Below are 27,836 nucleotides of genomic sequence, written 5' to 3'. Positions count from 1 at the left end.
CTCACCCTTCCCAGTGTTCCCAGTAGGAGATGGGGTTGAGTGGTTTTCCCTTGCTGCTGGCTTTGCCTGGTGATTTGGGCGGTGGCTGGAAGATGAAGGGACAGTTTTTCCCAAGGTGACGCTTGCTGCCGTGTGAACACGCCGGCTTCACACATCCTTCTCAGCAGTCCCTTTAGGGCAATCGCCGTCTTCACCTCTGTATGTCCTCCCCCAGACTCCGCACCTCTGAGCAGGGCAACTCATCGTGCTTTCCCACCCGCAAAGCTCCAACAGAGCCACTTCCACTGGGATTTTAATCTGTTTTCCAAGCTGGCTTCCCCCATGCCCCTAGCAGGGGGAAGAGACCCAAGTCTCTCCCAAAGCAGCCAGGACTCTGTTTCCTCGAGCAAAGAGCTCCCATGTGAATCAGCACCCAGTGGGTGCCACTAGCTGAAGCGATGCTGTGACAGAGGCAATGTCACCCTGTGGACAGATGACCTCGTGCAGCCCCTCATGCTGCTGAGGAGCTGCTGTTGGGTTGTTAAGGGGAGGCTAATTTACCTAAACTGGGCATTTGGGAGCCACGAGATGTGTAAATCAACCTCCTGAGATCCATCGCACCGTCCAGAGGCCGCTTCTGCCTCGGGCTGTAGGCTCTGCTTGATCTTCCCACGGCTGGCTGCTGGGTCCTATAACCAAACCTCTTTTGGTATCTCTGGTCACAGGAGTAAAGCTAAGGCTCTCCATCCCCTAAAACACCCTTGAGAAGCGGCTGCTTGTTGTCTGACTTGGATGTAGTTTCCAGCTCCTGGGGAGCGAGGATGCTGTCTTCCTAGAGCTCATCCTGTGGCTTCCGGACCACAGTTTTCCTTGGGCTGAAAAAGGAGCATCCTCGTTGCTCTCTCTGGGAATGCCTCTGCCTGGTAGGGATGTGTTTTGGGCTTGCTACCCCTTGCTGACAAACTCAAAAGCCCATTCTCCAGCTGGGTTTGCTTCACACTCAGAGCAACCACGGGCTGCATCCAGATTCAGGGTGAATTATCTTCATTCCTGCTGGACAAAGGTTGGGCTTTTCCATTCCCTTTCTCCAGGCCAGGATTCAACATGTTTGTGTCTATCTCCAGGCAAGGACTGCTTCGGCTTTTCCCTCCTCCTTTCCTTTCGTCCCCCCTCTCCCTTCTGTGCCCCAGATGATGCATGTCACCTAGTTGAAATGGAGTTGCAAATGGTGGGAGGCGCAACTAGCTTCCAGGAGCTCTTGCGAATACTTCAGAGATCATTGGGGATTTATATTTCCTCCACCGGACTTTGACCTTAATTTCTTCCATTTTGCTGGGCTGTAAAATTCATTAGAGACCCAACAGTAAAGTGATTGAGATGTCAAGCCAGGCAACTGTGTGGTTATTTAATCTATCAGATGTGCCGCTTGCCATTTAGGTGGACAACAGGAGAATATGAAATCAATACGGTTCATTAGTGGAGTACTTGTGCCCAGCTCCAGTGTGGAGCTTCAGTAAAACCCACCGAGGCAGGCGTCTAAATGGTCTTGGTGTCACCTTGTGCAGTAGAAACCCACACTCGAGAAGCCTGCTTCTCTCACTCAAGGGCCATTCTTTGTCGGTTCACATTTTAAACCCTTGTCTCCAGCCATTGCAACAGCCTGGCTACAGTAAATTACTCCCCGCTAAATCAAGGCTGCCCAGGCAAGTGTTAACCTCGCTCGCAAGGAGCTGACGTTGCAGGGGCCCGCTGTTATAAAACTCAATCAAGGAGGCTGTTGTTTTCCCTGGTGGCTGGCAGAAGAGGTGGGGAAAGGCTCTGCAATTCCCAGGGGGGTTGATTGGCTATTTTTCCCCCCCCGAACCAGGTTCAGCGCAGCCCTCTGGGGTCCTTAGCAGCGACTGAGCTCCAGGCTCGGCGCGTGGTCTGGAGCTGCTGGGGAAGGCAACGGCAGCAGCGGTACCCCGGCATCACCCCGGTTCTCCGCTCCCACCTCCCTCCTTCCCAGCTAATCACACCGCTGGACTCCGGCGCGGTGATGCCGGCTAACCGCCAGGCTCTGCTTGCACCTGATTGCCACCTCCCACCAGGCAGCCGCTCTTTAAAGGCTTGGGAAAGAGCACGGTCGGGGCAGATGATGCCGGTGAAAGAGCTGTTTTCCATCTGGGAAGGGCGTAATGACTCTTAAGTAGGTTTTCCATTGGTTTTCTTGATCCAGTTTTGCAGCCCAGCAATTGCTTCTCATGGAAGCTCTTGGCCCTTCACGTTCCTCTCCCCCAAATCACAAATCAGATCCCAAGCCAGGTGGATACCAGAGGCTAGCTGTTATTCTGCTGGGACCTGAAGGTTGCAATAGGTTGCATTTAAGAAGGGATGCTCGCTGTTTAACACATGCAAGTTTAAGCGGCTCCAAAAATCAGTATGATGACAGGGCAAGGCTCCCCACCCTGGGTTGCTTGTACCACAGTCCGAGCAGCCTGTGGCTGCCCAGTCTGCCCCAAAGAGTGATGGCATCTGCCTCATTTTCCTAGAAAAACAGAAAAAAGTAGGAAGCAGATGGGAGTCCTCCTTCCATTTGCTTTCATTTGTGGCGGTGCCTTGGTCTCCCTGCTGCCCAGGTGGTGTGGCCAGGGGAGCAGGCAGGCAGGCAGCGGCGGGACGAGACTCATGCCCGGTCACTCCAGCACCCTGACAGCTTTTTGACATTCGGTAATTGCTTTCCAGCTACGACTCTTTTAAGCAGAGAGCTTCTGGCCAAAGCAATTTGCTCCCCATCAATTTTTATTTCCTGGTTTCTGCATGCGAGGTAGGGGAAGGAAAACAAAGAGGGCAAACGAGAACAAACCGAGCTGGAACCCACTCCGGCAGCCCCGCGCAGATGGAACGGTGGGAAGGATTTGGCTCCCTTGGTGCTGGCGGAGCTATCTTCAGGCAGGCAGGACATGGCAGCCCATCTCATCCAGACAGCAGCGAGTCGTCCTTCCAACGCGCTTTTCTCGCCCCTGCAACCAACCTCAGGCTGCTCATCCCTGCCTGGCAGGTTTGGGGGGACAACGGCCATCCCAGGGGCTCCGAGGGGGATCACTGCTGCCCCAAAAGTCTCTTCAAGCTTTTCCCCACTCCTCCTGCCACGCTCCCTGAAGCTGCTGTGAGTAGAGTTAATCTCGGGCAGTTTAAGGAGTCATTGAGTGGGGCTCGGCGGATGATGAATGTCGAAACCATTACCGGCGAGGCTCCGTGGAGCTGTTTAAAACTGAGTTCTCCCATGTAAATTTCTGCTCCATCAATCCTGATGACATGTCAAACATTGCTATTGTTTCCCGAACAAATTGGACGACATGCCCTTTCCTGCAGATTTGCCCACGAGAGCAGAACTGCTCGCCGGCTCCTTGCTTTTGTCTCCGGCTCTGCCGGCCCGTGAGCCAGTGGGGAAGGATGGACGCCATGGCCCTCAGTGGGACAAAAGGGAGGCATCTGAAATATTTGTGCTTGGGGGATGGAGATGGATGGAGAGCTGTGCCGTGGGTATTTTTGTGAGCCTGGGATTCACGTGCTGGGTGCCCACGCCGTGCTGCAGCTCAGTAAATTAATCCTTTGGGTTATCCAGCCTTCCTCCTCCTGCCGCTCTCCCGGAGTTTAGCTGTGCAAATGTGGTTTTTTTAGAAATGGGCTGCGCCGGTGACAGCTCATAAAAGTACAGATGTGGACCCGCGTTTTCATCCTGCCCTTTTGCAGGCTCCAGTGGGCAAATCCTGCTTAATATTCTGGGCAGGAGAGGAGCAGCTGTAAAAGCCATTTGATTGCTTCTCCAGGTGGAACCCCAGGAAACTTCCAGCCAGATGCCTTTCCTCCCCCAGCTGCAGGGATAGATGCGTGTGTGCCGGGGGGGACGACCAGTCAGCAAGGGGGGTGAGCCATGGGAAAACAGCTGGTACCTAGGGATTGCAAAATGCCCCGCAAAGCTGTCGGCTCGGTGGGATTTGGGGTATTCTGCACATGGGATGCGTGTGCTCCCTGGGAGCCCTCGGGATCGCTTTGCAAAGGCTGGGGGGTGGGTCGCCTCCCCCGAGGTTCAAGCATCTGAGCATCTTTTTTACCCTTAGAGGGAAAAAGTTTGATAATGTAGAAACGAGCATAGATCCAAAATTAAATATGCTGAGTGTGCATCATTTTGCTTTTTGCATATTCCCTGTCACGCTCAGATAACCTGCTCCATTGCCCTGCATTATGTCCATGATGTTCAGTTGCCAGGAAAGCCGTTAAGCAGGCATCACCTTCCGCCTCCCCTGGTGTAAATCAGGGTAATTAATTAGCCTGGCTGGTGAGGTGGTGTATGGGGCAGAGTTAGGCTGCCCGGCCTCCTGGCTCCTCGTGAGCGGGTCGCTTTGCCTTGCTGGCAGTTTTGACTGGCCCGGCATCACCGCAGCTTGAGGTCCAGCACACCCTCCTGGCTTGGCTCCCCAAGGTCCCACCACCTCCCATGCCGAGCAGCTCTCTGCTAACCTTCTTTTAACCTTCCTCCTTCCCTGTATGTTTTTTTCCCCGGCAAAAGAAAATTACACTTTCCCAGTGTTGTCTGTCACAGCAATAAGCACTTACAAGTGCAATTGTACGGGGCCAAATGAAGGGAATTAGTTTTGCCCGTGCTTTGTGGCACTGTCAGGCCCCCTGTAAATCATTATCACATCACCAGCCAATCCAGGTGCATGGAAAATGCCTTTCTGAGCTCTGCTCTCACATTCACCACTTTGGGATTAATGGGACCTAGGGGTTCACAGAGGTTGTGGGCATAGAAGTAATGGCTGGGAAAAATCCTGGCTGGGGGGTTGAGGGCTGGCTCGTACCAGGCGATGCTGAGGATGCTCAAAGTGCTCAAGGATTTGGGGGAGAGAGGACCCAGGGCCCTTGTTGGCTTTGGGGGTTTGCTACCGCGATTCGCAGCCACCTGGGCTGGCGGCAGGTGTTAGGATGGGGGATTAATACCATTATTAATTTGCTAAGGGAAGCTAGGATGGGCAGACGGTAGATCCTCCTCCCCAGGAGTTTCCATTCAGAAAAGCAGCCAGGCTCTGGCTGGGATGGGGCATCTTCATAGATGTCCTCCCTGGTGTCCTCTAAGGAGCAAGATGCACCCCAGATGGGGCTTGGCCCTCCAGGAGCAGGTGCCGCTTGCTCGACAGGCATCTCTCCGGGCAGATTTTGGCAGGTTTGTTCCATTTTGCTGAATGCAATTGCAATGCATGCGAAAAGTAAATCGCATCTTAGCAGTGGAGAGGAAAATCGGGAAAATCAGTAGGTCTGAAAGGTTGGCTCCAGCAGCACACCCTTCAGCTGGCATAAAGCAGCAGGAATTTACCACCTGGGCTGGGGCAGTGTTTGGGGAGAAAAAAAGGAATTAATTCTGGCTAGTTTTCATGCCTTTTCCTCTCTGCCACCCTGTGGTGTGGCAGGTAAACAGTGTGCGGGGGTAAAGCAGCTTGATGTGCTCAAGCTCCTGCTCTGCTGTCAAGGGTAATCAAGGCCATCGATAAATCAGAAAGGTTTCAGGAACGGGTTGTGTTCCATGCCAGTCCTAAAATACAGCCTTTTGATGGTATCTGGACATAAAATGTGTCTTTGACCCTGCTTTTTCACAGACCTGTTGGTGTCTAAGTAATCCAGACAGGACTCAATTTACAAAATATACTGGGGGAGAAAAAGGATATTTTGGGGCTTGTATTCCACTTTCCTCACCCAAAAATAAAATTTTCTGCCTCTTTTTCCTGCCGCTGCTCATGCATATTTTATATATTCATTAGAGAAAAGACTTTAAAACACCCATAAATCTTGCCTTGCTCATCCAGAGCTGACACACTGAGTTTCACACACCTTCCCCAGAAGGTGCTGGTTGCTTAGCCGTGACCAGCCTGCTCCAGCTTCAGCAGCTGGCAGCAGCGTTCGTGCATCCAGTCCTGCCGCCGGCAATGGCTTGGCTGAGAGCCGGCACTGCACGCCCGCGCCGCAGCATCCCAAGAGGCATCGGTCTGTCGGTGGGGTTGCAGCAGATTGCACCCCCAGAAGGGCTGTCTGGTGGGAGCTGCTTGCGGAAAGCAAGGTCTAAATCCCTTTCCCTGCTTTTCCTGGTCCGTATTTTAGCCTGGGGGAGTTTTGAAGCGGGAATAGGGTTTTATTTCTCTCCCCATGGCCCCAGGCATGCTGCCAGCCCTGAATGCACAGGGAACGGTAAGAGCTGTGGATGTGGGGTCCCAGCTCTTTGGCTTCATGGAGCCAGGATGGGTGGCCGGCAAGAATTGTCCATGGAGACCTTTATTTCACCTGTGCTTCCCAGATTAGCTTAGTGTGTCAGGGAAAGTAAGTAGGCATAAAATTTCCCACTGCCAAAGGTTTTGGGAGTGATGCTGAGAGATGTTGATGGAGGGCTGTGATCTAGAGCAGGCTGCGAGTCAGGGAAGTGCAGGATAATCCAGGTGAGCACAGACAGCCCCAGCCCTGCATCTCTCGGGTGATAAATGGCAGTGCACAAGGTCTGCGCTGGTGCTACCCCGCTGGCACCTGGGTAGAAGGAGGTGAAGAGGATGTAATAGATTCACTAGTGTGTCTAATGCAACGTTGCCAGAAATACTTTCATTTATTAATTAACTTTTTTTTTTTCAGGCAACTGACAATGATGTGGGCACATACGGGAAAGTCAGTTATTTTTTCAGCGATGACCCTGACCGGTAAGTGTGACTGAACCACTAGCATGACTTTGATTCTATGAAATCCCCTTCTAACCTTGCTAAGAAGCCACATGGCAATTAAGGGCGTTTGTTATGTCCTACCTACGAGATACCCTCTGAAAAGCCCACCATGCTGTGTCCCAAAGGGATGAGTTAACTTCAGTACATGCCTGATGCTCAGCACATTTAATGGCTTTGCTAAATCGGGACCTACAGGCCCTGGCCTTGCTTGGGACCGATAAATGCATTCGCCAGCAAGTTGTTGGCCCTGGAGCATCACGTGCGACCCGCTCACGGTGGGCAGTTGGGGAAGGCATGTGGCTTGCCCAGCAGAAGGGATTTAGGAGCCTCTGAGCCCACTTTCTCTGCCTGTAGAGCAGCACTGAGGATTTCTACCCCACCACCTGCGCTGAGCTCTTGAAGATGCTCTGGGACCTAATATCCCTCAGAAGAAAGCCATGAACTTCACCCACCTCAGTGCTAGCTGTCAGGCTGCTGCCACCCCGTCTCTCCATCTCCAGCATATGATCACCAGGGCTTTCCCCCTCCTTTCCTATCCCCTCAGTTTCTCGCTGGACAAGGACACGGGCGTAATCCTCCTGACGGCTCGGCTGGACTTCGAGACCACGCAGCGCTACACCCTGACCATCATTGCCCGGGACGGCGGCGGGGAGGAGACGACGGGGCGTGTTCGGATCAATGTCCTTGACGTCAACGATAACGTCCCCACCTTCCAGAAGGAGGCATATCTGGGGGCCCTGCGGGAGAACGAGCCCTCCGTCACCCAGGTGGTCCGGCTCCGGGTAAGGAACCGGAGCGGCTCCTTTGCGGGTTAGGTCCCTCTCCACCCCTGCTGCGATCCCTCCTACATCCCTCCTGAAAAATCCTTCGTGCTTTACTGCGAAGTGCAACCGGGTGCGGTGCTACAGCCATGGGCTGCCTCCCTCCTTCTCCTCTCCTATAAGACCTGTGCCTACACGGCATCCCCAGGACCTGGGGCTTCTCCCAGGGCACAGGCGCTGCCTCCCTATGGCCTTGTTCTGCTCAATAAAGTCAGCAGGCATGGAGGGGAAGGTGCTCTGCTGTTGTTGGAGCTGTAAGCCTCTGCTGTGGAGGGTAGGCAGGTAGGGAATGTTGTTTGCTCCTTCAGCACAAGAATAAATTTTGCCATGATGCAAAAGCATGACTTTCCCTCTGTGGGACCAGGCTGGATGAGTGCTGCGTTGAGGCAGGAGAGGGGCACCCAGCGAGTCCTTCCTGGGAGGCAGAATGGGAAGGGAGGCTGGTTTACAAACCCCCTCGGGGCCCCTGATGAGTGCATCTTCCTCCATCGTTTTTCCACCCTCCTTGGGCCGAGCCTGCACCTCCCGTCCCCTCGGCTCTCTCCCGTTGCACTTCACCAGCACAGCTCCCGTGCTCATTTACTCCCTCTGCTCACGCCCTAGGCATCTGATGAGGACTCCCCTCCAAACAACCAGATCACGTACAGCATCGTGCAGGCATCTGCCTTCCGCGACTACTTTGACATCACGGTGTCGGAAGGGTACGGAGGTAAGCGCCGCTTCTAGGACCACAATGCCGTTGATGAGCAGCAGCAGCTCGGGCTGCGCTCACACCTCTGCAAGCAGTCGTGTCAGCAAGCTTTAAGAAGCTGCTCCAGCAGCTCTTCTGCTTGTCCTGACCTCGCCTGCAGCGCGGTCCTTTCCAGCAAGGCGTGAGTCAAGCTGCTGCAGAGCCATGTTTCCGTGGCTGTAGAGCTCACTCCGGTTTATGTCAGTGCAAGGAGCTCAGTAATGCCTAGCACTCATGTTTTCGGGGTATTGCCACCTCGAGCAGGCACTGTTGGCCCTGGGGAGGTGGTGTGCATGGGCCACCCCCCGGGCCTGCCCGCCATCCTGCTCAGTGCATGAATGCCCCCCTGACCGCCCTGCTTTGCATCCTTTCAGTGATCAGCGTGAACCACCCCCTCGACTACGAGCAGGTGGCCAATGGGGTTATTTACCTGACCGTGATGGCCAAGGATGCTGGCAACCCGCCACTCAACAGCACCGTCCCCATCACCATCGAGGTGTTTGTAAGTACAGCACCCAACGGTCCTGTTGTGGTTTCCCTGCAATTGCTCCATAGCAGTGCCAGTAATCCATCAATAACCCAGCAAGACTACCCCGCTCTGTGGATGTGTACACGTGGATTGCAATTACATATGTCTCATATGTATATATGTGTCATATGTGTCCCAGGTATATATGTGTCATATGTATTGGTTAAAGAAATGCTGTCCCTGACATCTAGGGAGGTCTGAGTGACAGAGGGCGAGTGAGAGTGTCTCTGAGGGGGTGTCACCACGGACAAGCGCAGGCAGGCTGTCCTGACACTATGCACCTCCTCCCGCTCCTCGACTGTGCCCAGTGCACGGGGAAGCCACTGGAAGTAACATGGTAGGAGCCCCAGCTAACCACAGGGCGAGGACCAGAGCTGGGGACGGGGTGGAGATCTGCTCTCTGCCCTTATTTTCAACTGGGGAGGTTCATTGAGCACCCAGTGAGCCCTTCTTTTAGCTTGCAGGGAACTCCTGGCTGGGATGCTCTCCACGCCCATAGCCAGAGATGCTCGCTGCAGCTCGGATGCAGAGGAGAGAGCTTTGGCTGCACATTAGCGCATGTAGTGTTGGAAATTATCAGGCCCTGAATCAATCATGGGAAGTTGCTTGTTCATCTCCCCAATGCCGGCTGTCCCAGCGGGGCTGCAGGCTTCGCCGTGCATCTCACGCGCCAGCATAGGTGCAAACCCCCTCAAGGAAAGGTTGCTGCTGGGAGAGGTAAAGCATCGCAGCGTTCCTTGGGAAGATTAGATTGGATTGTCACTTTGAGGCACATTGTGGTTTGAGGACGTCTGGAGGGAGGTATCAGTGATGGAGACAGTTTGCTTGATAACCCGTCAGTCTCGCGGTGATGGGATCTAAGCCGGGCTGGCGGCAGCGTCAGTCTGGGAAGGCAAAGAAGATGAAGTCCACGGTGCCATAGGATGGGAATGAAGTCCCATGAGCACGCCTCTCCTCCAGCTCCCTCACCGTGCTCGGGAGAGGGGGAATAAGGCAGTTCTGGGCACAGGGTTAGCGGTGGCTAAATACATCCTTCCCACACTGTGCTTTAGACAGCATCAACACCTCTTTCTAAAGACCACACTAGGTGGGTCATCTCCTCTGGGTTGAGTCTGTACACTGGTGGGTTTTAAGTAGCTGTCACTTTTCCCACTCTGAACGAAAGGGCTTTTCTCGCAAGTGGAAAAAAAGCAGAAAATAGGAAGAAAATGAGGAGGAAGTGTTTCACAACGGCACTTGATGAACAAGATACGTGAAAAAGCAGAACGAGAGTGAGTGTGGAGGGAGGTAATTTTTTTTCATCCTTTGGTTGTTGGTTTTTAATAAAGAAGTCAAACTCGCCTTGTAGATTTCCCATTAGGGGACAATACGCTTTTGTAGAGGGAGCCGCCGAATCAGAACTAATAGCACGCGCCATGCCAGGATCCGGGGAAATATCACTGCTAATAAGTTTCTGCCTCGCTCCCTGCCGCTGATGCCCTGTTCGGGGCGATGAGCCAGCGACTTATAGTATGCGTACGTCTGGAGGAAAGGGGGTTGTGTGCTTAGCATGAACATCTGTGATTCTCAGCATCCCTGAAGATGATATGATGGCTATCCAAGGGTGAGGGAGGAAGGCTGAGGGTCAGGGGAACGTGGGAAGCTGGTTTTAGGTGGTTAGCTGGATGGCCTCTCCCATGGGAGTGGAGGAAGCGCGCCGGGTCCCATCTGGCATCGCTGCGGGTGCTGCAGGAGGCACGCAGGAAGGTTTCTAGAGGGGAGCTTTGGAATTCAGGTTGCTCAAGTGGGAAATGTCCTTCTCAAGTAGAAAAGCCATGTACCGTGCTGCAGGCAGGTCATGCCAGCTCCGGCCAGATGGAGAGCCGGCCAGGAGCGAGTCCCTGCCTCCCCAGGAGCCAGCTTGCCGGGCCATGGCGGTGCTGAGCACGGCCTGATGAACTCGGGACCGCTAACGAAACGGCACGGCGTCTGCCTTGGCTTGCGTCCACCCAGCCCGGCCCACGGCACAGCTCACCCGGGTCCGGCTGCAGGTGGCACACGGATGCATGTTCAGAATCTCCCTTTGCTTTGCCTTTAACCTGCCCGGACCTCCAGGGTTTGCCCTGGCGTGATGACCCCAACCCGACTGTGCGAGGAAGAGGAGGGATGGTGAGGACAGCACCCCGGGCAGCCGGCAATTTGCTCATTACCCTCTGAGGAGGCACAGTGAAAGCTGAGTGATGCAAAGGCTGATTAAAGACCACCTGCTTCCGGCAACGAGAGCAGAGGATGGCAATTTAATTGCAGTACGATGGGCATCGTTGGCACGTGAACTTGCCTCAAATATCAAGTTTGGTGGCAGCAGGAGAAGCTGAGCCTGCAGGTCCACCAGCAGCCTCCAGGTAGAAAATGTCTCCAGAGCAGCCCCAGGGAAGCGGCAAAGTCCATAACGGTGTTTTAATGTCCTGGCGGCTCCATCCTTCTCTCCGTAGGCGGTTCGGTTTGGTTCATTTAAGGCAGATTCTTAACATTGTTTATACAGCATTTAAAGCCTCCCTGGGGGAGCTTTAAACTGGTCCGAAATCTGTTTTGAGGGATGTTTCGACCAATTGCTCCTGCCTGGTTTCACCAGGCCAGCCGTAGTCGCTGGCAGAGACAGGCTTGGCGGGAGCACATTGGTATGCAAACCAGCTTGCCCCCCTGAAAATGCTGTAGCTGCTTTCTGCAAACACCCACAGCGTTCCTCCACTTCAACAGAGGCAGCAAAAGCTCAGCAGCTCCCCTGGCCAGTCCAGTCTGCGTGGTGGCCTCGTGGCCGGGGTGACCCAGAGCACTAAGCCACTTGTGTGCTGCTCCAAGAGGGAGGAGCGGGTCTGTGCGTGATGCTGCCGGGCTTCGTGCAGTGTCTGAGTCTTCCCGGGAGCTTGCGGTGGAGGGAGGAGCAGTTCAGAGGATGCTGGGCTGCAAACGGCAGCGGTTCCTCAGACATATTGCGTATTGCCCAGGACGCTGGATAATGAGCTAGTTGCTATTGTCCCCACTGTATGGCTTAGCAAAGTCACCAACAATCGACTTGCCTTAGCCCCAGCTGCCTCTGCAGTGAAACCGTGTACTCAGACCTCCGGTGCCTTACCCCTAAGGCCTTCTTCCCCATGCTGATGCCTGGAGCTGGTCACATCTTGAGATGCAGTTTGCCAGGAGCATCCCCATACCAGACTTTGGCAGCTACTTCACCATTTTGCCTCTTGACCTTCTCTTTGCTTCAGGATGAAAACGACAACCCGCCTACATTCAGCAAGCCCTCCTACATTATAACCATCATGGAGGACATTATGGCAGGTACGGAGCACGCCCCTGCTCTTTCTCCAGGCTAGCAGAAGGGCCCTGGGGGTCTTACAGCCAGAACGGGGTAGGTGATGGGTTTTGGGGGAGGCAAAAGCCAGAGACCTGGCAGAGTTTTATAGCCGTGGGGTCTGGGGGTTTGGCCCCACTGTGCATGCAGGCGAGGGGACCCCTTGGCCAGGTGACCTCTTTAAGGTGGGTGCAGGAGCGGTGTGGCGGGACGGGGCAGCTGGGGAGAGCCCCTCCAGGCTGCAAATGCCTTGTCCCAGCCCTCGATTCTGCTTCCCCCAAGGAGCCACAGTGCTGTTTCTCAACGCCACGGACATGGACCGGTCCAGGGAGTACGGGCAAGAGTCGATCATCTACTCCCTGGAGGGCTCCTCACATTTTCGGATCAACGCTCGCTCAGGTGAGCCTCCATACGCGCTCTCCCTCTTTTCCTTTCTGTTCCCTCTCCTGAATTTCCCCTGGTTTTCTTCCCCATCATTTTTCCTCTTTCACTCTCACTCCATCCCCTGCCCTTCCCTCCTCTCCCCTGAGCAGCCTGCTTAGGAGAAACGCGATTTAAGGAATTTACCAGATTTCAGCCACCAGCACTTGCTCGGTCACCATGAGAGCTTTGGCAGAGGCATCGGTGAAAGCTCAGCTCCTGGTGGGACTGACACCTGAGAAAAGGCTTTGGCTGCAAGGGCTTACATTAGCTAAGGAGATGCTGCCCGCCTTCCCTTGCTGGCATCTTTTTTGGTTCGTTACGGGCAGGAACGAGCATAAGGGATCGCAGGCAGTCATTACACAGGCTCCCGTGGGAAGACACAACAAGAAGTTTGCAGGAGCTTGCTGACAAGCTGACCCTTCCAGGGTCCATCTATTTGAAACAATCAGAAGGAAGGGCCCGTTTGTGAAGGATCCTGTCTCTGATTTTGAGTGTCCCCTTTTTTCACCAGTGCCCCTGTTCACCACACAACACCTCTAATCCCTCTCATCTCCTGTGGCTGCAGGAGAAATCACGACAACATCTTTGCTGGACCGGGAGGCCAAATCTGAATACATCCTCATTGTCCGGGCAGTGGATGGAGGCGTGGGCCACCACCAGAAGACGGGCATTGCTATGGTGAGTGTGTGAAGGAGCGATTCCCATCTCCTCGAGCCACCAGTACCCGCCTGGGGCTGGCATTGAGGAGGACTGCTCAGGCACTGATGCTTCAGTTCCTTGTGCTAGCAGTGTTTAATTTCAGCTGTGTGAATGGATAAAGAGCGTATAGTGGTGTCTGCCCTCTGAGCTGCCCCCACTGCTGCTCTCAGCCCTTGCAGAATGACTGTCCAGGCTGTGTAGACCTTGAAATCAGGTTCCCTTTCCTCGCAAACCATTCACCCAGGAGCTACTTGACCTTCCAGAGCTTTATGTGTCTAGCTCCCCGTGCAAGGGAGGTAATGGGTACCTATTCCACCCACAGTACGGCTCCCTTTGTTCATGTCTCTTGAGAAAGTTCTTAGTTGGAGAGCCTGCAGGCGCACTTAGTTGTTCCTGATACCTACTATTCACATACTGCCTGGATCAAGGGTTTCCAACTGGTTTGTGATGCCTGGGCTCCTCAGAACGTTCTGGTGGAGGTGCAAGCCATTGTACCGCAGATGGAAGCCTACTGCTTTGCCTTGCCCTTTGCAGATGTCAGGGAGACCCGTTGTTTGCAAAGGGTTTGTAGAAGTCTTTGGAAATACCACGAGGTGAAAAGCCAAGGATCCATCTCTCACTGCTCACGGCACCATGTTGGTTTGAACATTTCATGACATTTGGGTGCTCTTGCTCCTGGGACGCTCAGGTTGGGTTGCGGGCGAGAAGCCCCACGCAACAGAGGGCGATGCAGAGAAATATTGTGGTTGTGCTGAAGAGATCCCTAAAATAATTGTCACTACTACTGAGGGCCATCAGGAAGTGTGTGATCCAGGTAGCGGACTAGAAGCTCCCTATGGAGCCTCCCAGAGGCATATGACAGCCTTGGCTGGGCAACGGCATGGCCTGTCGGATGCTCGGTTCCCCTTTGGGGCTCCAGATGGGATGTTGTTCTCCTAATAGCTTTATTGAAAGGCAAAACAAGGTTTTTGCAACACAGATTGTAATTAGGAAAAAAAAAATGCATCATGGTTCCTAAAAAGTTAAAGAATACTAAAACTCGGTGAGAAGTGGGTGGCCGATTAGGTTTGTCTGCGGTCATCAGCAAAGATAGAAACCCGGGACTCAAAGCTGTTCCCTATAATCATTTTTGATCTGCGAATAAGGGTTCATACAGGGGCTTTGCAAGGTCCCCAGGTGATGGACAAGCACCTGGGGTGTTCAGAGCAGAGGTGGGACACCAACGTTCCTCAGGGACCACCATGGTACCTTGGCTTGTGGCCGAGGGGACATCCCCAGGGACTGTGGTGTCCAGATTTGCCTCTTCTACCACGGGGTGGCACCAGCAGCTCAGTCTGGTGCGGCCACAGGACCCCATCACTTGGGAGCAGAGAAGACCCCAGGAGAAGCTCCACCGAGAGACCCTGTGTGGGGGTGGCAGTCACCGAGGGCTCCCTTCTGCCCCCCTCCCCTTGCACTGCAGCTCTTCCCTTAGGCATCTTTATAGACTCACAGGCTGGATTGAAATGGGCGATCTGGGGAGGTGAGAGACTCACAGACAACAGGATGCATCCCACAGGCTATCTACTGTCACTTAGATGCCGTTTCTCACGCTGAAAATGCAGATAGGTAACACTTCAGGGCACGATCCTCTCCCGTGCTGTCTTGTCTTTGCACCTCCCACCCCCTGTTACCGAACGCTCCCCCGATTTCTCATGTACTCCTTTTTTTTTTTTTTTTTTTGCTTTTTACCGGTCACTCAATTTTTTCCTTTCCTGCCATGCTCCTGCTGAGCCCACTCCCCCACCACCATGACCGATTTGCATCCCCTCCCCACAGTGAAGTAGCTGCTTGAAAACACACCTCGTGCCCCTGCGGTTGTTTTAACTGCAAAGTAATAAGTACATGTGAGCCAAACCAAGATCAGATATGCCAAGGACCCTTGGCTGTGAAGATGCAGGAGGTTGTTTTTCTGCTGGTTTTCCCTCCGGAGGCGGAACATGCATTGGGTACCTGGTACTGCCGTACACCCAGAGGGACATGCCGTGCTGCCCCGGGAGCCGATACCGCCTGATGCAGTGTTGCTTGCTTGCTCTCTTGCAGGTGAACATCACGCTGCTGGATATCAATGACAACTATCCCACATGGAAGGATGAGCCATACTTCATTAACCTGGTGGAAATGACCCCCCCCAACTCGGACGTCACCACGGTACGTGCGAGGGAAGGCGGCTGTTGCGCTAAAAGCCTCTTCCTTTCACCCGACGAGGTTGTCACCTGCTTGGCTGGAGCAGGGAATCACCTCCGAACCGGTGTCACCTCCAGTCAAGCACCAACTTGCAGAAGTCCATTTAAAAGGTTACTCCTGAGCCTCCTCACTGCTGCCCATCCCATGTGTTTCTCCTTTCTGCTGAGATATTTTTTTTTTCTCCCCAAATTGTGTGGGTTTCGGCCAAACTCTCCTTTTCTTAGCCTCGCCTGCGACCTCCTTCAAGGACCTCTCTGAAAGACATTGATTTACAGCCTTTCAAGTCCCTCTGGTGAAATAAAAGAGAAGGAGAGAGGGAGGCTTGTACTCCATCACGCCGGGAGAAAAATGACGGGCACGAAATGGAAAATAAATGAGGGAAAAGTGAAGAGAATCCACAAAATCATATAAGGAGGAAGGCTGCAAAAGAAAAGGAGTTGGGGGCGGGGGGGGGAGAAAGGTCTGGCAGTGCAGCCTGAACCAGAGCACGGCGGTTTTCTCTCTTCCGTGCGGCACCAGCTCCACTGCTCGGCCCCTGCTTGAAGTCATCTTGCCTTTGACATCCCAATTAGTTGCTGGGAAAATAATTATTGTGTCACTGATACGATGTAAATTCAGCTGCGGGACAAGCAGTGGGGGTCGGGGAAGTTATGAGTGTAATGAAGTTGGGTTTTTTTTAATGTAAATGTCCCCTGTAATTAAAAATGTCACAGGGAGAACAATAAAGCACAAAATGTCTGGCATGGAAGAGAACTCCACCGGTGAATTATTTCCAGTGTTTCCGATGTGGCAGCACAAGTTTCTCCGCGTGCCTCTTTGTCCCTCTTTTATTTTTCTGAAGGGCGCTTGTTTTCTAGCTGGTTTTATTTAAAAGGAGAAAAGCCTGTTTGATTGCTGCGTGCTCGTGTCTCTCTTGCCATGCCATTACCTCCTGGGCTTGCAGGCCAATTTCAGTGAGATTTAACACCGCAGTAGAGGTCTCAAGGGTACAAAATCCCTGCAAGTTATCATGAAAATATACAGCTGTGTGGAGGAAGGAGAACTTCTTGCTGCCGCTGGTATGGGAAAGCCTGTCATGGGAGCTCAGCCTCGTTATTAGACACTGGCGAATCTACATGGGGATGCACGGCGGGACTTAATTCCCATCACTCTGCTTTAACTTTAGCTGTTTCTCCACGGCAGGTGGTGGCCATCGATCCAGACCTGGGGGAGAATGGCACGGTGGTGTACAGCATCCGACCCCCCAACAAGTTCTACAGCCTCAACAGCACCACGGGCAAGATCCGCACCACCGGCGTCCTGCTGGACCGCGAGAACCCCAACGCCCAGGAGGCCCAGCTCATGCGGAGGATCGTGGTGTCTGTCACCGACTGTAAGCCCCGCTTTGGTCCCATTCCTCTTTGCCACAGTGGTTTGTCTTGCTCCACCGTAGCTAGAAATTGCTGGGGCTCAGGTCATGCAAGTGTCACCCTCCTCACCCTCCACTTTCCCTCCCTGATGGTTTTCATGTGTTGAGTTGAACTTTTCTCAGCCTGATTTTTTCCCTTATGATGAAGTTTCTGGGCTTTTCCTGTTTTGAGCATAAGTTGTGAAGATGTTTCTGAGGTTAAAAAATGAGAGTAGGTTAAAACCTGCTAAAACAAACCAGAAACCTTCAAAGTGTGAGCGCAGTCATTCCTGTAGCAGCCCTGATGATGAGCCTGGGAGGCAGAAATTCCCCCTCTTCTCAGTTTGGCTCCATCAGTATCTAGGAAAGTCAATTGAGCAGGTGCAGGGAAAAGAGCTGATCAAGTGGTGAAATGTATTTTTCTCTGGAAATAGTACCTTAGGGAAACTCTTTTAGGAAAAAAGATAGAGATATGAAGATCATTTTCTATTATCCAGCCTCTTTCCTAGAGCCAGGAGGCAGATATAACCTTACCTCTACCCCTTTCTATTTTTGCATCACCTCTGCACTGTGCTAAAGCCATCGTCCCAGTCGTCCTGCCAGAAAGACAGAGATAAGCACAGACTGGTGTTGCTCTTGTTTTTTAGCTGCGTGCACAGGTAGCCATCGGTCTGCCTTGCGTGCCTGCTGCCAGGGAGAGTTTTCCCCTGCCAGGGGACTCTGCCGTTAGTCCGACGGGCTGCAGTGCAAGGGGTAACACGGACAGGTTAATGCCTCGAGGAGGCAGCCCCATCCTGCACTACTGTCTGCATAGGGGGTGAGGGCTCCTTTTTAGGGGAAAGGGGTGGAAACAGCTCGAGGCATTAACCTTGAAACCCTGTTCCTGGCTTCTGCAGGCGGGAGGCCACCCCTGCGAGCTACCAGCAGCGCCACGGTTTTCGTCAACCTGCTGGACCTAAACGACAACGACCCCACTTTCCAAAACCTGCCCTTCACTGCTGAGACCGCCGAGGGCCTTCCCGCAGGCTCCTCTGTCTTCCAGGTGAGTGTGTCCCATTGCTGCCATGCCCCACGCTGGGGGCTGCTGCTGTCGCTGCCATCACTTCTGCAAAGCAGGCTAGCAATACATCCTCTCCATCCTCTAGCAATGCAACCGGGGGGATGCAGAAGAGGTTGTGGCAACCCACCCCATGTGCTTGCTCCCGGCAGCGGGGATGCTCCGAGGTCCCTTTGTTTCAGCCCAGCATCCCTGGGGGCAAAGAAATGCTCGGGGTTTATGTACTGTGATTTTCATTGTCAGGAGATGATCGGGCTCCCCCATGCTCACCCCTTCCCTCTGCTCTCCCCACCAGGTAGTGGCCATCGACCTGGACGAGGGTCCAAACGGGCAGGTGACATACCGCATGCAGGTGGGGATGCCCCGCATGGATTTCCTCATCAACAGCACCAGCGGCCTCGTCACCTCCACCACCGTGCTGGACAGGGAGAGGATCGCCGAGTACTACCTGCGGGTGGTAGCCAGCGATGCCGGCGTGCCCTCCAAGAGCTCCACCAGCACCCTGACTGTCAAAGGTGGGTGCACCGGGACCCCTTCCAACCCCTGTCTGGCTGCAGAGTACCCTCCGGTCCCAAAAAGATGGGTGACAAGGACACCTCACCAGGGGGGAGATGTGGTTTATACAGGAGACATACTGAGACCCTTATTATGTAGTGTGTCTTTAATTTGATGCATTTCTACTTACTGGCTTTACATGAGCCTAGAGCTGAGGATAAGCATCACCTGGAAATAAACTGACCCTGGATTCTCCTCAGGCCTGGGTTTAGAAAAGGAAGTTTCTGGTCCTGCAACCCCAGAGCCCTCTGCCATATGCCGGGAAGTACTGAGCTTATATTTAAGCCCCAGATTTTCCTCTGAATGGGTATAGAAATGAGTCTGCGATTAAAGTTAGTGTTTGCACCAGTTATGTAGGGTATCTTTGCACATGGGGTGTGAGCTGTATGTATCAGAGGCAACCAAATACAGCCTGCAGCCGTGGGGACTGGTCCTTACGGCTGGCTGGTCTGCAGGCATCCCCACCACAGAGATGGCAGGGAGCAGAGGCAGAGCATTCCCTGGGGTGCTCAGAGCAGCAGGCAAGTGGTTTTGGGAGCCTAGTGGACATCAGCCTGGCATCTGCAGGAGGGGCAGCCCTGGGGGGGCACTCAGCTCTGCTCCTCTTTTCAGTTCTGGACGTGAACGATGAGAACCCCACCTTCTTCCCAGCCATCTACAACGTGTCGCTGCCCGAAAACGTGGCCCGGGATTTCAAAGTGGTCCGGCTCAACTGTACGGATGCTGACATCGGGCTGAACGCTGAGCTCAGCTACTTCATCACTGGTATGAACCCCTTGCAAAACGCTGCAAAGGGGAGCGAGCTTTGCTTGTGGAAAGGAGCCAGGCAGCCCCCAGACCTTGGCCAGGGTGTTCTGCACATCAGCGCTGCCTTTTCCAGCCCCTCCAAAGCTTGTACGGTATCGCCCTCTGCCGAACAGCCCCGCTTGGCTCCCTGCTTTGCTGACCGCTCCACCGCTATTCCTTGTCCTGCTCGGGGCGAACCCTTGCCCCCGAGCATCCCTTGCCGTCTCACACCACCGGGATGCATCCAGGAAAAACAGGAGGATGGGCTTAACGCCGCTGGGGTGGTATTCGCTTAACGCGCATTGAAGGCTGGAAGCCTTTCTGGAGTTTTAGGGCATCTCGTAGCCCGGCGTGCAGGTGGGTTTGGGTGGGCAAGGAGCAGGCGGGCAGCGATGCCACCCGGGCAGTGCCTGGCTCGAACCGCAGCCGCAGCACCTGCAGCGGGAGGGAGGCCGGGGAACCCCCTGGCCGCGCTTTGACTTGCAAACTGCACATGCGGCGTTTAGCCCTCAGGAAGAGGGCAAAAATAGAAGCGTCACCGGAGAGTCATTTTTCTCACAATAGCAGCCTCACGTTTCATGTCACGGTCCCTCTGGCCTCCCCCGCAAGAGAAAAGGTGTGTGTTGTCCCACAGGTACCGCGGGCCGCACGCAAAGTTACCCCAGTTTTCTTCCGAAGCGTTCAGGAAATGATCTGGCATTTCTGTGATTCAGCTTTTCCTACAATCATCGCTCCTTTCCTGTGCTATGAGGCAGGCACGGCATTTGGTGTGGCAGAGAGAAGGCGCCCTGCCCACTTTTGCTGCAGAGAAGCTTTGCCTAGGATGAGATACGAGCTTGCCCAACACTTGCCTTGCTCCAAACTGTATAAAATGCAGCCCTTCAGCAGGGCAGGCTGAGCACTTGCGATTTCCACGGCCGGGCTGACCCCATGCCCAGGCTGCAGCATCCTCTGCAGCGTGGGCTCTGCTCCCTGCATCCGGACAACAGGCGACCTGGTCTTTGTCCTTTGCTGCAGGTGGGAACCAGGATGGCAAATTCAGCGTCGGCTTCAGGGATGGGGTGGTCAGGACAGTCGTGAGTCTGGACAGGGAGACCGTGGCATCGTACACACTGATCCTGGAGGCCATCGGTAAGGATTTCCCACCGTTCCCGCGGGACCGCTGCCACGCAGCCACGCGGGGTGGCCATGCACGTGCTGAGCTGCCTTGCAGGCACGGCAGAGAGACAGCAACCTTTGAGGCTCTCTATAAACCAGCGCCTGCGTTTGGCGTTAGCATTTCACAACCCACGTGCATTAATATGTCCCGGTTCTACCGTGACTTTTGCAGACAGTAAATTCACCCCTCAGGCTCACCCAGCCCCAGGGATTTCCCTTTCCACTGGGGAAGGCAAGGCCCCCACTGCTGCAAGGCTGCATGCTGTTCGGGGCAGACGTCCACCCAGAAATGCCAGTGCCACAGCTTCAGTCCCCTAATGCCATGCCAGCCCTTGGCTCAGTGGCTGCTGATTAATCCAGAGCCACCTGGCACGGACAGAGGGCCCACGTGCCAAACCCATCTTGGCCGTCATCCCTAGAGCTTTATAATGATGTGCCTGTTTGCAGAAGACTTGAACGTCCCTTTTGAAAGGAGAATTAAGTGGCCTGGTCAGAAATCTCGCGGCACGGCATTGCAGGTGCCACGGGGTCTGCAGCGGGGACGCTGCATCGGCTGGGCACGCAGAACCGGATCCCAAGTGGTAAAGGGTCCGTTCTGCCCTTCCGATGGGTGTCAGACTGCCTGTGTTTTCCCAGTCACCAGATCCCAGCTGGGTGGGTTTAGTGCTCACTTGTATCAGGCACGTTGGAAAAACCAAACCCAACCTATGCTCCCCATTTGCTCATCCTTCATGACAAAACCAAGAGCCATGCTGCGATGTCTTTATCTACTGAACATCAACCGGTCCCAATGTTCTTTGGCTGTGAGCTGAGCTGGGTCTACAGAAAACTTATCAGACCCCTGCCCGTCTTCATCTCCCAGATCCCTGACCTCCAGCAGTCCCTTCCAGCATACATCACCCTCTTTGTCTATGGAGTTGCAAACCCTCTTTAATGACCGGTTGCATTTCCAGCCTTACTGGGCAGTGCTTCCATGGCAGAGCTTGGGTGTGGTTTGGCTTTTCCTTTTTCTATCAGGATAGGCAGAAAAAAAGCTCATGGTTCAGTGTGGGATTTGGAAGCTTCAGAAAAGATGGAGGATTTTAGTTTAGAAATTTTGGTCCTGTTATTTTCAGCAGCCAAATGCTGAGCACCACCTCTGCAAGGAGGAGATGGAGGTGACCGAACCTCCCCTCGCCTTTCTCTCCCGTACAGACAACGGCCCCACTGGGAACCGGCGCACTGGGACTGCCACTGTGTATGTGACCGTCCTGGACGTCAATGACAACCGACCCATCTTTCTTCAGAGCAGCTACGAAGTCAGCGTCCCCGAGGACATCCCAGCCGCCAGCAGCATAGTGCAGGCACGTGGCTCTCTTCCACTGGGCCCCCTGGGTGGGTGAAGGGGGTTCCCTGCTCTCCGTGCCCTGGCACCGCAGCCGTGAGTTGCAAGAAGCCCAGGGCAGAGATTTTCTCTCCTCATCATCAGTCTGTTCCCCCAGGCCGGTGCAAGATGTCTTCTTGCTTGTGCGCTCCCCTGCTCCTTTGCTAACACAGACTGTGAGCACCGGGGAGAAGACAGGAAAGCACAAGGGAAAAATAGGAAATTCACCCCATTTCTGCAGGGGCCGAGAGGAGAAAACTGAAGCCCTGTGTTGGCGAGGCCCCTTTGCCTGGCTGCATCCCCGCTTTCTCCCCCTTCCCAGCAGAGAAGGGGCTGAGAGCGGAGGTCTCAAAGGGGAGGGAGAAAAGTGCGTGCAAAGAGATGCTCTGAGAGGGGGGAAAAATGGAGGGAGAAAAGCGTTTGGACTTCGCTTTCATTTTTGTTCCTCTTTGAAGGAGCGGTGGGCAGAGCTGAATGGCTCAGTGAGTGCTGAATGAATGCGGGCATTCACTAAGCCTCCGAGAGCTTCCAGCATCCCTTCAAACCCAGGGCTCTTCTGGAGCGGGCACCAAAGGCTCTTTGCAGAGGGCCCTGGGAAGGCTTCTCCTGCCTTGAATACCTCTCCCGGCACAGGGAAAGGGGCAGCTTTGTCCCTGGCTCTCGCGGGCAGGGTGAGTCACCGGGAGAGAAGAAAGGAGCCTTTCGCCTCTTGCAACAAAGGTTTGCTGGGAGTCACGCTCGGGGTGGCTGGTCCCCAAACGCGGGCCCTGCGGCTCCTCGTCACCTGTCGCACCGCGGCACGGTGTACGTGATGCCCGTTGCACCATGCCTGTCTCTGGGGTCAGGCATCTGCCTGCAATCCCTGCACCCGGGGTGGAGGTGGGCAGGGGAGCAGTGCAGGCGGAGAGACGCTCTGCCGTGGGACTCCTAAAACTGAGCCGGTTTTGCAAATCGAAAGACTGTGAGCGGAGGAAACCCGAGTCTGACATCAAAGTCCCTTTTCTTAGAGCATGCTTCCCAAAAGGGGGGATGCCCTTGGAAGTCTGTGGCAAAGGAGAGGCACTATTTGGGGGACGTTTGTTTTCCACAGAACAAAATCAGAGGGAAATGGAAATGGGCAATCACCTGGGCTAGTTTAATTTACACCTTTAAAAGTGAACCATTTGTACTGAAGGTCTCCCCCTTCAAATACATCCCCACATCCCTATGGCAACAAGAGAGTTTTTGAAGGTTTCCCATCCCCTTCTCCGAAAGCCAGGCAGCCCAGGGCCGGAGGAGAGCGGGAACGTCCCAGGCAGCCCAGGGAGGTCCTGATGCTGAGCTGCACCCCGCGAGGGTCAGAAACCATGCGAAACCCAGAGAGACAGGGTTTGGTGCTTGCCGTGGGGCCTCACCGGGCATGGAGACTTCACCCAAAGGGGTGAACCTGACGGCTCAACTTAGCACGAGCTGCAGACCTGGAAGAACTAAACCAGTTCTTTTTCCTACTGATTTCTTCGAGCACGTCAGATTACCTGCTGGCCGTTGTACCCTTTCCCAGCAGCAACGAGCAGCTCAGCCTTGCGCGGTGGCTTTCCAAGCTGGCAGCTGCTGCGAGCTTCAAAAGGCCTCTTTAATGCATTTACAGGCGTGTTTACCTGCTCCCGCTGCTCATTTATTGAAGCAGGTTTCCAGCAGGCAGCTGTAGCGCGCATCCTTCCAAGCATCAACTGCAGCAACCCATGGCTCGTTGCATGGGGAGAGGGAAGACGGGGACCAGGCAGCGCACGGGGGGCACGAGCCTTCCTCCACCTGCTCAGGAGCACGTCTCGGGGGCAATCTCAGCTGAGGATTGCTTTTTGTGGAGCACGTTTGCCCCGGGAAGCCTCTCTGCAAGGCGATATTTGTTAGGCAGCCAGGTTGCTCTGCTCTCGCCCAGGCTGTTTGTACAGGTGCCTCGCAACTTGCACAATGTTTTCCAAAAGAAATTAAGCAGCAATATTTTTTTTGACTGCCCGGTGATAGCTGCGTGTGGGTGTAGTTTGGATGCCTCCACCTTTCCTGCCAGGGAACAGTAACCTGGAAAGCATTCTGGAACATGAAATAGCAAAATCTCCTGTTGCCTTGCAGAGCCATTGCCTGGAAATGAGCTGCTCAAAGGGGCTCTGCCGGGATGCCCAGGATACCAGGGGCTGCTTGAGGAGGGAGCTGAGCCGGAACCAAAAGCTTGGGAAAGAATAGCAATGCGGGGTGATTTAGTTCCTGCAGAGCAGGATCACATTTTGGTGGACTCCATGATGTCCCAGTCCTGGCTGGCGGGGGAGCTTCTGGGGCAGGCGAGCTGGCTCTGGGACACTGGCCGACTCCTCCTGAAGGTGTTGATGGAATGGCGCAGGGAGCCCAGCCGCTTCCAGAGCCTCAGCTGGGGCTCGCTGGCATCCGCCGGGTGATGGGGCATGCACTCGTGGGGCCCAAAGCGGGACTGGTCCAGCGCCGCTGGCTTGCAGAGGGTGACAAAGATGACAAAGGTCGCCAGGAGGAGGAAGATGCAGACGAGCGCGACGATGACAGGCAGCGGCTCTGCCATCTTGGGGGATGCGGGACTGGGTGGGACCAGCTCAGTGGTTGAAACCAGAAGCCCAAGGAGAGGTGGGGTGGGAGAGGTCCTGTTGCCAGCGTCCTCTGTGCTCATCTTCCCTGCAGTGCACAAGATGACACAAATAAGCGACATGGGGTGATTACCACCTAGAAGCTGGACACCACCTAGACAGCCACCCTCTGTCCAACCTGATGGATTTTTGGCTCGCCTTGATGTCCAAAATCCTCCTGGCCGTGTTTTCTGTGACCCAGGGGATTAGGAGTCTGTCTGCTTTGCCAGCAGGCAAAGCACAGAGGTGGGATTTATACCTGCAAAGTACTCCCCTGAACTGAAGTGCAAAACCATCTGGCAAAGAAATCTAGCACAGGTACTACGACACATACATGGTACCATGGCCCCGGTGACGACACCTGTAGAGAACAGGCACACACATTGCATGAAGCTTTTCTGGAAGCGATAAATAACTGTGTACTAGACAAGGTGCAAAATCCTCCCCCCAAGCTGCTGTGATTTGATTCTTCTCTATTCCCCAGAAATGTGGGTTTGTTGAATTGACTGCCATTTGGGGGTTTTGGATTATTCCCTCTCCCCCAAAGAAAATGGATAGTTGGTTGAACCTCCGCCCAGATAAGTCCCCATCGAGCTGCAGTATTGCACTAGCATTGCCTTTTCTTTTTTGCTGGGGTGAAGTGTAACGCCCTCAGTCTGCTTGTGCTGAAAATCCTCTTGTGTTAGGTGTTTTGCTGACCTGGTTTCAGGTTCTGACACGTCGCAGGTTTCTCAGCCAGTTCTGCAAACAGTGACGCAAACCAGCTTCCCAAAGCCTCACCAGTAAGATCTCTTACCGAACACTTGATGGCGACTGTCCTCTCCTTTCCCCACTGGGCGAGATCCCCCCCAACTCGCATCCCCAGAGCAGTTTGCACCCATTGTTTTGCTCCCGTGCACCCTCCTGCACCCATTCCCATCCCTGGACTGGCTGTGCCAGAGGCCAGCACCTCCCCAGCTCAGAGATGAGGGCTGGGGAAATATTGCCATGCCAACCCTCTGCAATGCGACAGCTTGGCTTGGCCCTTCATGCTCTAGCCTGTATGCTGGAGGTAAAGTTTTATTACGCTGACTTTCCTACAGAGATGTGGGAGTTAGAAGAGCGATGGAAGGATGTTAGGCTGGTCCGTGGCCGGGCAGTCTCCTGGCAAGTACGGATTTGGATTGACCCAGTTTAAAATTAAGAGTGTAGGAGGGGACAGGCAGGGCTGCGGGGACTGCCAGGGTCTCTGGGTCTGCACTTGCAGCCGCCATCTCGAAGCCACGCAGGTTTGTGTAGGCAGCAGCCAGACGTTCACCGGTAAAGCATTCAAAAAAGGGGAGAGGAGACATCAGCGAAATGTCTTTAATCACTAATTGGAAACTCTGAAACGCCCCGGCGGAGATGAGCCTGGTGGAAAGCAAGATGCTGCATCAGAATAGATAAGCATTGCTCACCGTCCAAATTACGCAAGAGGAAACACCTTAAGCAAACACTATGAGAGCTGCAAGGTCGAGCGCTCAGAGGTTAAGGAGTCCTTGAATTCAGGTTGTCTGTGCCCTAGCCATACCCTCTGTGTGCGGGTTCACACTTACGAAGGTGAGCTCCCAGCTTTGGTTTGCCAGGACCCTGCCTCATCCCGGATCGCTCCTGCAGGATCGGTGCTCCTCCCCTTGCGGGCAATGAGCTGAGATACGGAGGGACTGAGGTCAGCGGTTTCCACTAGAGTTGGGTGCCGGGTTTGAGCCACTTTGGAGATGTGATTTATTTCGGGAATACTTTGCATCGCCTGGGCTTGAGCCTTCAAAGCTGCGATGCTGGCAGCCTCAGGGCAAGGACGGTATCGGCCTGGTCAGAGCTCGGAGGCTCTGGGGAGATGTGGCTGCTTCTATGGGCCAGAGACAGCTCTGCGCTTAGAAAATGGGAAATGCAAAAATAAATGGGTTGGCATCTGAGAACACCTTAGCTCGGGTGAATCCCCATGTGTATTGCAAGCAGGCTCAGGGGCCGAGGCTCTCTTCTGCTCCTCTAGACTGCTGTTTCCACTTCCCTTCACCCCAAAAGCATTTCTTCATCTGGCAGCCTCTCCTTGCCTGGCTCAGCCCCTTCTCCTCCAGCTTTGGGAGCAGAGCAGCCCCTGACAGCCTCAGCCATCCCAAAGACCTCCCTGCTCTGTGGGCAGGCTGCTCCTGTGCGCTGCCCGGGCATGAAAACCAGCAGGCAGGGCTGCTGCTTACCGCTCACACCACAGGCAGCCTGAATCAAGGTTACCACGGCTACCTTAATTCTGGCATTTACTGACCGCACGTGGTTTGGCTTGGTGACCTTATATTGTTTGTTAAGAGCGAGCCGGGAGGCATGGGCAATTTCTTTAGGTAGTTTTCTGCTCCGTTGGTGGTGGCTGTAGGGTTTTTCTTTTAAATCCAGCTGACAGTGTCCCTTAGAAACACATTGGGAGGGATCACACTGATGTTTTCCCAGGCTTTTCCAGCCATGCACTCTTCTCCCCTTGCTTCTCATCCATCCTCTCCTCACACCCAGCTTGGCTGGCAGAGCTGCAGATTCAGGGAAGGTCCGGGCTGCCCCTCACCTGATCTCTTAAGCCCTTCCAGAAATGGAGCCACTAAAAACCTGGGAAATCTTTGTAGGTTACATGTAAGCAATGACTTTTCTTTAGGGCCAATAAGTTTTCAACATATTAACATACTCACAGGGGATTTCCCCCTCACCTCCTGCCTAAGACAGAGTTACAGTGATTTCAGCAGAATTTCAGCAAAAAGTCACCAGGATTGGAGTCCTATCAGCAGAAAGGTCAGGGTGTGATAACAGCAGCACTCCCCATGCCCTGGCCACAGCACGCGTGGGGACGAGGTCTTCCCTCCCGCGGGGTGGGAGCTCGGTGCCTTTCCTGAAGCACGGTAATGGACCGGTCACCCGCAGCATTTTGTAGCCACTGGCCAAGCTGCTGCCTGCATCCCTGTTTGTAGCATCGCCCCTTCCCAGCATCGCTGTCCCACCCAAGCCCCACATTATTAACCCAGGTGGATTAATAAGAGGCTTGCCCAGCCTGGCAAACCCCCCCAGAAAGGTCATCCTTGCCTGATCAGCTCTAACAGGAGACGTCCCCGTGAGTGCTCAGGACCCAGCACAGGGCATGAGACAGACGAGGATCAGAGGGAAAGAAGAGAAATTGCAAAAAGCAAAATGCTCCCAAGGAAGGTGGAGAGGAAGGAGAAATGATTCTTGTGCGCGAGCAGCAGAGCGCATTATTCTGCCCAGCGCCGGGCGCTGCCTGCCTGGCCCGGCCCAGCTGCTTAATTTGGCAGGAGTTTTTCCATATGCTCTCCCTCGCTTTTCTCAAACTCCTGCAAAGAAAAGGCTGTTTTCAGGCACTACTGTGCCTGTAATACAGCTCAGATGAAAAGCAGCTCTCTTTCCCCTCCCTG

General features: G+C 54.2%; 2 protein-coding genes across 2 annotated transcripts in view; one reads left to right on the top strand and one right to left on the bottom strand.

Annotated features, from left to right (window-relative positions):
- Positions 1–27,836, top strand: part of CDH23 (cadherin related 23) — a 214,173-nt gene that overhangs the window by 140,527 nt on the left and 45,810 nt on the right. The window contains exons 14-27 of the mRNA XM_052798881.1: positions 6,634–6,698; positions 7,264–7,501; positions 8,144–8,249; positions 8,645–8,772; positions 12,045–12,117; positions 12,413–12,529; positions 13,119–13,231; positions 15,335–15,442; positions 16,661–16,850; positions 17,762–17,907; positions 18,218–18,437; positions 19,090–19,242; positions 20,281–20,394; positions 21,616–21,764. Coding sequence (XP_052654841.1) covers positions 6,634–6,698; positions 7,264–7,501; positions 8,144–8,249; positions 8,645–8,772; positions 12,045–12,117; positions 12,413–12,529; positions 13,119–13,231; positions 15,335–15,442; positions 16,661–16,850; positions 17,762–17,907; positions 18,218–18,437; positions 19,090–19,242; positions 20,281–20,394; positions 21,616–21,764 — 1,920 coding nt within the window. The remainder of the gene's footprint in view (positions 1–6,633; positions 6,699–7,263; positions 7,502–8,143; positions 8,250–8,644; positions 8,773–12,044; positions 12,118–12,412; positions 12,530–13,118; positions 13,232–15,334; positions 15,443–16,660; positions 16,851–17,761; positions 17,908–18,217; positions 18,438–19,089; positions 19,243–20,280; positions 20,395–21,615; positions 21,765–27,836) is intronic.
- Positions 22,862–24,456, bottom strand: C10H10orf105 (chromosome 10 C10orf105 homolog). The gene has a single exon (XM_052798884.1). It carries the CDS (start codon positions 24,453–24,455, stop codon positions 24,039–24,041), a length of 417 nt encoding a protein of 138 aa, XP_052654844.1. The 5' UTR covers position 24,456; the 3' UTR covers positions 22,862–24,038.

The sequence above is a fragment of the Harpia harpyja genome, chromosome 10, assembly GCF_026419915.1.
Source record: "Harpia harpyja isolate bHarHar1 chromosome 10, bHarHar1 primary haplotype, whole genome shotgun sequence".
In the NCBI taxonomy this organism is placed as follows: Eukaryota; Metazoa; Chordata; class Aves; order Accipitriformes; family Accipitridae; genus Harpia; species Harpia harpyja.
The sequence above is the reverse complement of the archived record's forward strand: the minus strand, read 5'-3'. Positions and strand labels throughout refer to the sequence as shown.